At 42.6% G+C, this 12,163-nt stretch overlaps 1 protein-coding gene across 1 annotated transcript in view; it reads left to right on the top strand.

The window, feature by feature from the left end:
* Positions 1–59: 59 nt before the first annotated feature.
* The window catches only part of DMGDH (dimethylglycine dehydrogenase), a gene marked incomplete at both ends in the record, with an annotated part of 76,261 nt that continues 64,157 nt past the window's right edge, over positions 60–12,163 (top strand). The window contains 3 exons of the mRNA XM_080705840.1: positions 60–145; positions 1,163–1,180; positions 7,225–7,399. Of these exons, the coding sequence (XP_080561966.1) occupies positions 60–145; positions 1,163–1,180; positions 7,225–7,399 (279 nt within the window). The remainder of the gene's footprint in view (positions 146–1,162; positions 1,181–7,224; positions 7,400–12,163) is intronic.

Raw genomic sequence — 12,163 nt, 5'->3', positions numbered from 1 at the left:
CCCGCCCCGCGCCCCGCGGCCAGGCTCCGCGCGCAGGTGCGCCCCGGCCATCGCCAGCCATGCTCCGCCAGGGCGCGCAGCGGCTGCGGGGCCTCGGGCTCCGGGGCTGCACCGCGCGCGCAAGCTCCGTCCGCGGCCGCGAAGGGTGAGTGCGCCCCGGCACCCAGGCCCTGCAGGGAGCCAGGGCTGCGGAGGCCTCCAGAGTTAGGAGCACTTGGTTTAGGAGACATGGGTTTGGGGATTCCTCCTGGAATTATTTATTCTGTACTAAATGAAACAGTATCAAAAGGCTCCTGCCCCCAACTCCCTTGCTCAGTCAACAGCTGTGGGTGCCTTCTGTGTCCGTGTGTGTAGACAAATGCAGGTGGTGGTGGGGTCTTCTTTGGCTTCTCTACGCCTTTTTTTTTAAAAAAATAATATTTAGTATGTGTTGAGGGTTTTTCCCGATCGACACATATTTGCTTTATTCTTTTTAATGGCTGCGTGGTTTTCCAACTATATTGACGTCCTACAATATAGTTAAGCAGCTCATTTATTAAAAGACCCTTGCCAGTTGTTTATTACAGGAAATGATGCACATATAAGAATCTTATGAATATATCTTTGGGTACCTATGAAAGTCCTACTACAGAATCAATTTTTGAAAGTAAAGTTGTTAGGGAAAGGGGTCGTGTTTGTTTATTTATTTATTTATTTATTTATTTATTTATTTATTTTGGTGGTACTGGGGTTTCTGGAAGCCCTTCTACCTCCGGGCTACACTCCCAGACCTATTTTTACATTTTTATTTGGAAACAGGGTCTCCTAAGCCAGCGCGCGCGGCTGGCTTGGAACCCGCGCGATCCTCCTGTCTCTGCCTCCCAAGCGCGGGGATTACAAGCGTGCGTCACCACGCCTGGCGGGGTCACGTATATTTAAAAGTTGTAGAAAGATAGCAAGGAAATCTTTAAATGGTGGCCACAATGTGCATGTCCCCTACCAGTGTGGGCCTATTTCCCACAGCTCTTCTGGTTCCCACAGTACCATCCCCATCATCATCATCATCATCATTATTTTGTCCTTGCTAAATCTGATAGGTGGAAATGGTATTTTGTTTTGTTTTCATTGGTCTGTATTGGAATAGAGCGATGCTGAACATCTCTTGGCTTCTTTGTGTTGACAGAGTACTTGTGTCTGCAAGGTAAGGCTTCTGCTCACTAGCCTCACCCAACATTATCACAAGTTGATTCGACTTTCACTTCACATCGTATGGCTTGAAACTCTGGAATCAAAATATTTGGTTTTGAGTTGCTTCCATCCATCCATCTTTTCATACAACAACTACTTTCTGGGTGTCTGTGATATGCTGGGCTTGTTCCCGGTGCTTGTAATACAGCAGCCACCAGTCACAGTTCTCGCTCCACCAAGTACCCAGGATTCAATCTTTATGTTCTGAGCATCAGTTTCTTCATCCATAAAATGGGCACCTGTAAAATGGGGATCATACTGGCTCTGCCTAACTCACAGGATTGCTGCAAATTTTATTTTATTTTATTTTACCTCACAGGATTGCTGCAAATTTTATTTTATTTTATTTTACCTGTCTTATCCTGACTACTTGAAGAACTTTTTCCGTGAATGTGCCCTGTGAACTCTCTAGAACTTTTTTTTTGCTGCAAATTTTAAATAAATGCTTTGCACACTGCAAAACATCAACAAAGCATATAATAATAATAATAATAATAATAATAATAATACTTTCTCTAATGCAAAAGGAAAGAGACATTTAACTTGAGTTGATTAGAGAAATAATATATAATATTTAGCACTAACTAAAAATACATTTGGCTATATTCATCTAGCCATGTATGGTTCTACATTCAACAAATCAAAATTTAAATAATTTCATTTATGTTGCATGTTCTTTATGTACCATATGCCAAACTATCAAGAAGATATTTGATTTCAGATGTTTGTTAAAAAAGAGACAATAAGAAATGTTTCATATCTAATATGGAAGATAGGTGACCTGGGTGTTTTTTGTCTTTGCATGGCTCCTACTTGACTTAATTTTGATTGCATTTATGATCATCCCAACTACTACTTCAGAAGGAATTTAAGATAACTGTAATTTTAAAACCCTCTACCTAGTCTGGAACTCATTATGGCATCCTGGGCAGGAGTGCTATACATTTGATATACACTATCATATGTTGCCAGACTGAACCTTTGCAGTCCCATTTTGCAGATATGAAAATGTTGAGATCCTTGTCTAAATTTCCTTAAAATGGCTATAGACTGGGGGCTCAAACCCAGGTTTCCTGATCCTAAGTCCTTTATTCTTCCTATTTTGCCAGACCACTGTACTAAAAAAAATACATATTCTTTCTTATAAATATTCAAAAAGGAACTTTTATTACTATTTATCACTCCCATAATGATTCCAACTAAAGTACAAGATTTCGATTTCCCCAGGCCATTTTAAAATGGGTTTCTATGCACAGTCGTTGGGTCATATGTACATTATTTTTTGTTGTTGTTCTCACAAAACACACAAATAAATGGTTAAAGTAATTTTAAAACCAATTAAACAAAAGGACTGAAACATATTGTGGCACCAGAAAATAAGGAAGCATTCCAAGATGCATACAATCACGTGAAAGGGACCCAGGAACCTTTTGTTGGCCAAATCTGGGAAAACTGGCATTAAAATAGATGATCAGTAGTAATACATTGTAGCCCACTGGATATAATAAATATCTTTAAATTCATATTAATTTAAACAACAAACAGTTGGAATGCCAATTGATAAATATAACAGGAATGAGAGAAGTGGGAAGTAATAAATAGATGCTACCACCGATCTCTCCCCCTCTGTGTTGTAAGTTTGGAGGAGTAGAAAGAGCAACTGTGTTGGCTTGTATGCTCTGTAGTATAGTGCCCTGTGCATGGCAGGAGCTCAGGAAGTACTGGATGAATGAATAGAGAAAAAGTGCATATATAGACGGATGGATGGATGGAAGAAAAGTACGTACCAAAAGTGTAAACTGTGGCATTGCTCAATAGATCCTCCTGCCTTAATGATCACGACCTTTCCTACAATTGTGTTCTTTGAGGCACTCATATAGGACAAGTATTTAACCCGATAGAGAGTTGAGAGCAACCACGACAATTATCAAAGGCATTCATTTGACACAGGCTAGATGTGGCTGCTGTGTGGGGGCTGAGCTGTGAGGAATAGGACATCATCGCTGCTGTCAAGGAGTTCATGGTCTGGCTAGGAAGACAGATGTGCAAATACACATGTTAGCCACTGGCAATAATCACGGAGAGGCAGGTACATAGAGAGAGAAAGGCAAAGGAGGCAGAACCGTTTTCTCCAGCTGGAAGCATTGGAGGGAGGAGGTGACCCAAGGTTTATAGGTGCTAAACTCCATGATGATTTATAGGTTTTTCATTGAATAAAATGGTTATGAGCCGGGCGTGGTGGCGCACGCTTGTAATCCCAGCATTCCAGAGGCTGAGACCTGGAGGATCGCGGTTCGCTGACAGCCTCAGCTACTTAGTGAGGCCCTCTGCAACTCAGTGAGACCCGGTTTAAAAATAAAGAATACAAAAATAGGGCAGGGGGTGTAGCTCGGAGGTCGAATGCCCCTGGTTTCCATCCCCAAACCTGCAAAAAAAAGGTTATGAATTTATTATATTACTATTATTATTATTATTATTATTATTATTATACGTGTGTTACCAGGGATTGAACCCAGGGGCATTCTATGTGAGCTACACACTCCTTGCCCTATTTTATTTTTTATTTTGAAACAAGTTCTCACTAAGATGCAGAGGGCCTCATAGCTAAAGTTGACCATGATCCTGTGCTCCTCCTGTCTCAGCTTCCCAAGTACTGGAATTAAAAGGGTATGCTATCACACCCTGCCTTAAATGTGTTCTTTTATTTTTATTTATTTATTTATTTATTTTTATTGGTGCACTGTATTCATACATCATAGTGGGATACAAACTTTTGTAGACATACATGCACACATCGCCCAGTTAGCCCTACCCGATCCCCACCCCATTCCCTCCCCATCCCTCCCTCCCATGCTTGGCTTAGTGGTTGACATCTAGTATTATAGCAATTTATCCAAAATTAAAAATGATAATCTCACATAACAGTTTCATTTGTCTGATACCAAGCTTTTGATAACTTAAAGATAACATTTCAATATTTCTTTTTCCTTTCTTTCTTACCAGAGAATATTTTTTTTCTATTTTTTTAGGTGAAACTATCATATATTTATATATTTATTTTTCAGAAAAAAATCTATCCTAATATGGAATATGGATTCTAGATACCCAAAACGATCTTGAAAAAGAACAAAGCTAGAAGCTATATATTTTCTGATTTCAAACCATATAAAGCTACAATAATTGAAACAGTGTAGTACTGTTCTAAAGGCAGATATATAAACCATTGGAGTTAAATACAAGCCTAGAGCTAAATTCTTCCCTATATTATCAAGTTATTTTTGACAAGGTTTCAACGAACATTTGGTGGTGGAAATAATAATCTTTTAACTAAATATTGTTGAAAAATAATAATTACATGTAAAAGAATAAAATTGGACCCTTACCTAATCCCATATATAAGTATTAACTCAAAATAGATAAAATGCCTAAATATAAATCTTAAGACTATAAACTTTTAGAAGAAAATCTGGGTCATAAAACCTCACAACATTGAAATTGGCAGTGATTTCTTGGATATGATTTCAATGGCACAGGCAACAGAAGAGTATACAAACTCCCTAAAACATAAAAAAATATTGTATATCCAAAGACAATGTAAACAGAGTTAAAAGTTACTAATAGAATTGGATAAAATATTTCCAAATGCTATATCTGAAGGTATATTAATATTCCAACTAGAAATCCTAAAAATTAACAACAATAAAGGCAAACAATACCATTTAGAGATAGGTAAAAGACTAACATAAATAATGAATCTCCACAGATAACCAATCTTAGTTGTCTGTTGAATGAAAAATCTTGTTTCTTTGGTTCTGGTGTGTGTTACCTATTTCTTCTTTGTAGTTAATCTCTTTGAGTATTTTCTCTAGCGCTGGTTTTGAAGACATAAATTCCTTCAGTTTCTCTTTGTCATGGAAGCTTCTTATTTTTCCATCTAATTTGATAGAAAGTTTTGCTGGGTAGAAAATTTTTGGCTGGAAGTTGTTTTCTTTCAGAGTTTGGAATATGTTACTCCAAGCCCTTCTGGCTCTCATGACTTGGTTTGGGAAGTCTGGAGTGATTCTAATTGGTTTGCCTCTGAATGTCACTTGGCCTTTGTTTTTGTTGCCTTTAAGATTCTCTGCTTGGCTTCCACATAGGTCATTTTGACAATTATGTGGCGTGGGGATCCTCTTCTCCGATCCTGTCTAAAGGGAGTTCTATAAGTTTCCTGGATCTGTGTATCAACCTCTTGCTCTATGTTTGGAAAATTTTCTGCTATTACTTCCTTGAAGAGATTGTTGATCCCTTTGGTATCACTTTCTTTTCCCTCCTCTATTCCAATTATTCTTAGGTTAGCTCTCTTAAAATGGGCCCATATTTCTTCAATGTCAGATTCCTGCTGTTGGATATTTTTTTCTAGATTAGAAACTATGCGTTCATTTTTGGAATGATCGTCTTCTAAGAGCGAGATTCTGTTCTCCATGTGTTCTAATCGGTTGTTTGTGCTTTGAATTGAGGCCTTTACTTCATTAATTGCATCCTTTATCTGTTTTTGGCTCTCTCTAAGTTCTTTTCGAAGCACCTCTATTATTTCTACAGTTATTTTCCTGATTTGATCTTCTAGAAATCTCTGATTTTCTGTTTTATCGGGTTCTGATGTTGTGGGGTTGTGGGCATTCATTGCTCCAGTGTTATTCCTCTTTCCCATGATTTCGGAGGTTTGTGCCTTCTCTGGATTCTTTCCCTTGGGTCACTATGACTTCACTTAAGGTGCTCTGGATCTCGAGTCTGTAGTATCTCAGACCCCACTACTCCTTTACTGGGTTGTATCACAGAGTCTCAGACCCAGGGAGTCGATAGAGGCTGCTTTAAACTATGGGGGGTGCCAGGTTGCACATTCTCCTCTGGTGTGATATCTCTGCCACCGCCACTCCCCCACTGGGTCAAGTCCCAGGGAGTACAGTACTGGGATTTCTCCTCTGTGGCCCGCAATTTGACTCACTGTTCTTGAGTTCACAGATGTAGCTTTACTGGACTTGGTGAATTCGCTGCTGCTGCCGCCGGTGGCAATATGGCGCTGCTGCTACGCCCTCGGCCGTGAGGCTGGCTTATTTCTTCTTGGTTTTAAGTTCCACTCTGAGTGCCTGCAGCGTGTGCTGAGCTCAGCCACTGGGAGCTTTAGATGTTCCCTGCGCTGAAAAATCTCGCCTGGCTGTTCTGCAGTGGCTCACCTCGGCTTGCTGTAGCCGTCCGGTGAAATCGCCGCTGCCGCCAGCAGTATGGCGCTGTTGCCACGTCCTCGGGCGTGAGGCCGGTGTATCTCCTCTGTGGCTCTGAGCTCTGTTCTCAGTCCGCTTTCTCTCTGGAGCCTGGTGATTTTTTTGTTTCTCTGGTGATGGTGTTTTCTGGCTATGAAAGGCGCTGATTTTGTGGTAATGGAGATTGGTTGTTAGCGGGGCTCTTAGGCCCCGCTTTTCTCGGTCGCCATCTTCCCGGAAGTCAAATGTGTTCTTTTAAATTAAAAAAATTCTCTAAATTCTTTTTTTCTTTTTGGAATGACCAGGGTCATTCTACCTTCAAGCTATACTCCCAGCCCTATTTTTTATTCTTTATCATGAAATAGGGTCTTACTAAGTTGCAGAGGGCCTCACTAAGTAGCTAAGGCTGGCTCTGAACCTCAATCCTCCTGTCTCAGCCTCCCAAGTACTGGGATTAAAAGCATGCACCACCACGTTCATCTTCCTAAATTCTTTGAAAAACAAAAAAAGAAGCTACCTACTCATTTCTTTAGCTATATTAGTTACCTACAGTGCCCCAGAATCATTATATAGAAAAAGGCAAAAATATCCTTCCTCCCTCCTCCATCCAGGCTGCCTGCTCAGGGTTGAGATGCCCCCAGATTATCCAATGGAACATTCAGTAGGTGTTAAGCATGGGTAAAGGAAGCACATTAGACCAAAACTATGGCTACCTTGGCTGAGTAAAGTTACTCTTTCTAAAACACTTTTCTTCCAGAAAGGAAAATCCACCTACGTCTACAGAAGCGAAATGGAAAGACAGCGCAGAAACAGTGATCATTGGAGGTGGTTGTGTGGGTGTGAGTCTGGCTTATCACCTGGCCAAAGCAGGGATGAAGGATGTGGTCCTGCTGGAGAAATCAGAGCTCACGGCTGGATCTACCTGGCATGCAGTAAGCAAAGCACCCCACGTTGTCCTGGGCCCCCGCACTGTGCCCTGGTGCAGCCCAGCTCCTCCTCACGCACACCTCCCCAGTGCCAGCTCCCAAGCGGGAGTCCCTCACCGTGGTGCTGGAAAGCACACGTGCAGCTGAGCTCACACTTCAGGCAGCGACCAGAACTTAGATAATGTGTCTAGTCTTGAACCATGGCTGCTGGATTTAATTGAAAGCTTTGACACCTTTGACCCATGTGACTTCTAGCAAGTTCCTTCAGTTTCCATCTTCTCATGGGTCAAGTGGGGGTATTAATAGTGCCTACCTGATGGGGTACTGGTGAAGACTGAGTTAGCGTGTGTAAAGTTACTAAACACAGGGTAAGTGTTTAATAACAAATGCTAGCGTTTTTCTTTTTCTCTCTCTTTTTACTGGTACTGGGGATTGAGCCTAGCAATGTTCTAGTTCTGAGCAACAGCCCCAACCCTATTTTACTTTTTATTTCGAAACGGGGTTTCACCAAGTTACTGCCTACTGCTGGCCTTGAACCTGCGATCTTCCTGTCTCCACCTACCATGTACTGGGATTACAGGCATGCACCACCCCACCCAGCTAACGCTAGCTTTTGTATTAAAGGACACTGGCTTTATCTAGACTCCTCTCACTTGTGTTTGGCGGTCCTTTCATTGTCACTTATGATATTAATTCTGTGCTGGGGTGGGAGGCAGCAGCTTGGCCTCAGGAGGGCTTAAATACGAGGACGGTGAGTGTGGGCCACAGCTTTTGTATTAAGTAAAACACAGACCAAGACAATTTCGCATACTCCACAGCATACGTAAGTGTCCTACTTCTTGCATCATCATTGGGCGTAACTGGCAAGTTGCCCAAGTAAAGACACAGGATGGAAGCTGCTCTCACGGCCAACCCAGTTGTTTCTGAAGTCAGCTGGGGAGGGGAGAGGACGGTGTTCTGATCGCTGCTGCAGTTTTCCTTTGGAGGAAGATGGTGCAGTGTTAGTGCGGGCTTGTCATTCCTTCTCATCACTAGCTTTCTGCTGCTGAGAAGAAGGGGAAGCAAGAGGGGACCATGATTCGAGGGCTTTTTCTGTATTCTGTGCTCAAAGTGTGGGGTGGGAGTCTAGCATGCCTGCCTCTGGCTGAATTGGAGGGACAGTGCTGCCTGGACTTCGGCCCCCTTGGCCCCAGAGTTCCAATGGTAGCATAGTCAGATCACACACACAGGTTGGCCAGAGCCTTCTGGAAAAATTTGCAAGCTTAGCCCCTCTGCCTGCTTTCCTCCTCCTCCTAGACCCTCACCCCTCAGTTTGGGAGGGACGCCAGGGCCGCTGTCCTAAAGTAACACCAGTCTTCCAGCACACTTGTCTCTTTGCCAGTTCTCCCTCGGCTTGCTCCTCCTACCTGCAGAGAGGGGCCAGAGAAGCCAACAGCACCCCTGGCCTTGGCTCCCTCCCCAGGCTCGACTCTTTATGCAGGCTCCATGTTATCAAAGCAGGCTTGCCCCTCTCCTCTGGCTCTCCTGTGTCTTTTCTTTGGTGTACTCAGTCACCTACACATCCACGGCATATGAAAAGCCCCTCTTATGTCAGGCCAGCGCTGTACTAGGAGCTGAGTAGCCAGGTGGGCGTCCAACCCGTCCCTGTTTCCTTGAGCTCACACTCTGGGGGGTGGACAGCAACAGAGAGGGGTCAGTGCCAGGAAGAACAGTGGATCAGGGTAAGGGGTGCAAAAGCATGGAGGAGAGGGGGGGAGGAGTTAGGGAGGCCGCTTCCAAGAGGTGACAGGAAGCAGAGCACCTGTCTGTAAGCAGAGCCCCAGGAGCAGTGAGTGGGGGCCCACGGGCCCACGGTGAGGTTGTGCAGGTAAGAACTGGCAGGCAGAGGGAAATGGAGGCCAGTCGAATACCTCCAGAGGGAGGCTTACGCCCCCACCACTTCCACATTGTTAAGGAGGGCACACGCTTCCATGTTTGAATGACTTATTTGCTCATTACATACCAATTCGATGTGGTGCGCATTTCAGAATAGATTACAGGATTCCATGGGATTTTATTCCTTAGATGGCCCATGAATAAAAAGCAACATACCGTAAACTCAACTTCTTTTAAGAAAAGTAGGCAACATAGCTGGGTGCGGTGGTACAGGCCTGTAATCTCAGGATGCGGGAGGCTGAAACAAGAGGATCATAGATTCAAGGGCAGCCTCAGCAACTAAGCTTATTTTTTTTAATTTAAAAAATTTAAAAAAAAATGGAAAGGGCTGAGGGTAGAGCAATCAGAAGTAGAGCATTTCTGGACTCAACCCCCAGTACCAGAAAAAGAAACGAGGAAGGGGAGGCAGGCAGGCAAACACTTTAAGGTGATAGTTTCTTGTTAAAAGTTAACTCTGAAAAATAATTGTCCCTTATGCAATGAGATGCTAAAGCAAGTGGGAGCCAGCTCTCCTCTGTTTTCTGGACAAGGTCCTATCCCCTTTGTATTAAAACAGAGAGGGCATGAACTTGAGAGTGTTGTGCTGCAGAGAGGCTTGTTGGTTCTCTCCTGCCAATAATTAAAAGACTTTGAAACTTAAAATTTTCTTTTAGAGAAAGACCAGTGTCCCAAATTGTTGACCTTTGTAGTAGTTTGAAAGGCTGCTGGTTGCTTCTACATAAAAATTACACATATTAGAACAAAGGTACAGCCCGGGGGTAAAGGAGGTGTGAGTGCCAGCACAACACATACTAAAGAAAATATGAGTCTGTCCTTTCCATATAAAAACAATGCTTTAATTTTTTTTTTGGGGGGGGGGTGGAACCCTTCTACCTCCAGGCTTCACTCCCAGACCTATTTTACATTTTATTTGGAAACAGAGTCTCTTAAGCCAGTGAGGCTGGCTTTGAACCTGTGTGATCCTCCTGTCTCCACCTCCCAAGTGCGGGGATTACAAGCGTGTGCCACCACACCCGGCTCAAAAACAATGCTTTCAAATAGTGGGAAATGACTGCCTATTGCAAAACAGTCCTGTTGGGAAGAGAATATATTAAAAGAGATAACTGAGTATGTTGATATTGTTAGATTTTTCTGGCCAAAATGATAAGTATCACCTAGAGAAAAACTCTCATATACAAAAGAGATGCGTTTGACCCATTTAAAAATTTTCTGAATGTAGAGTTTCACTGGGATTTATCCCCATGTATTTAAAATATAAAAAATGCAACACCTTCCAGTTAGTTTGTGATGACAACTGAGGGACAAGAGAACATGAGACATGGCGGTCAAGTGCCCTTAGATCAGGTGTTGCCTGGGACAAAGGAAGGGGTTTCAAGATGCAGAGAGCACAGGCAAGTGAGCACTGCTCCCAGTGGGGTCTGAGTACCATCCAGAGGGACCCGCGTCCGCTGTCACAGCCACGAACACCAGCCTCAAAATAAGGCAAACTTAGAACCAGGTCATCACACTGCGGGGTATCGATGTTAATTTAATGTATATAGTTTAGTAAAAAGGTAAATTAATCACATAGCTCTTGCTAAATGTGATTAATATGCTTAATATTCCGAAGCCTTCCTACACACAATAAATAGAATACAAGTTATTTAAAATATTTCACTCATTCTAAGTTGTTTCTGTGTTTTATGATCTCTATTAATATGGTAATGTATATTTACATATCATGTGTAAATAAAGAACTATACATATTTCAGCAGTTATGCTAAAAATTTTGCAGGGTATAAGTAAATGAATAAAAAATTTGGATCCTCTGGGATATAGGATGGACTGAGGTCAGTCACTGGAATTTCTGAGGTAATAGAGGCTCCTGAAAGAGGGGAAGGACTATTAAAGATTTTGGGAGAAGCTGGGCCCAGTGGCACATGTTTGTGATACTTGGGAGGTTGAGACAGGGGGATCAAAGATTCGAGGCCAGCCTTTGCAACTTAGTGAGACAATTAGCGAGATCATGTTTCAAAAATAAAAACTGAAGCCGGGCGTGGTGGCGCACGCTTGTAATCCCATCATTGGGGAGGCTGAGACCCAGAGGATCGCGGTTCGCGGACAGCCTCAGGTAGTTAGTGAGGCCCTCTGCAACTCAGTGAGACCCTGTTTCAAAATAAAGAATAAAAAATTGGTCAGGGGTTGTAGCTCTGAGGTAAAATGCCTCTGGGTTCCATCCCCAGACCCCCCCCCCCAAAAAAAAATGGCTAGGGGAATATAGCTCAGAGGTAAAATGCCCCTGGGTCTAATCCCCAGGACCAGAAAAAAAAAGAAAAGAAAAGAAAAGAAAAGATTTAGGGATAGTGCCACTAGTTAGCATTCATACTGTTATGCTATTAGCATCCATTGTTGATTTTTCTAATTCTCTCATTCCTTTTATATTTGTTAATTGTCACTGTACTCGGAAGAACTTTCCCTTCTTATTTATCTACTTATTTATATCAAGAAGGATTCCTAAAATCTTAACTTGTCCAAAGAGTGGTAATTCTTAGTGATTATATCTGTTGCATCTCCCCTCCTTTATCTTCTCCATCGGCTATAATCACTCTTTCTTCAAAGCAAAGCTAAGCCCCTTCTTACCGAAGACAGCCGTGATGCTCCCAGCATTTTCTCCTCCCTTAGTTCTCCTAGTTATTATGTCCCTTGTAGTGTGTCTGGTGCTTAATCCTGTGCCCTTGTGATGGAAGCTCTTCTCTGCTCTCACAGGGAGCTGTGCTGTAGGCTCACCTATAAGCTGAGCTAGGATTTTTGTTGTTGTTAAAAACATAGCTGTGTGTATATCCAGATGCTTGAACA

This window comes from Muscardinus avellanarius (genome assembly GCF_963383645.1).
Source record: "Muscardinus avellanarius genome assembly, chromosome: 1".
NCBI classification, from domain to species: Eukaryota; Metazoa; Chordata; class Mammalia; order Rodentia; family Gliridae; genus Muscardinus; species Muscardinus avellanarius.
This window is presented reverse-complemented; position numbering and strand designations above follow the sequence as displayed.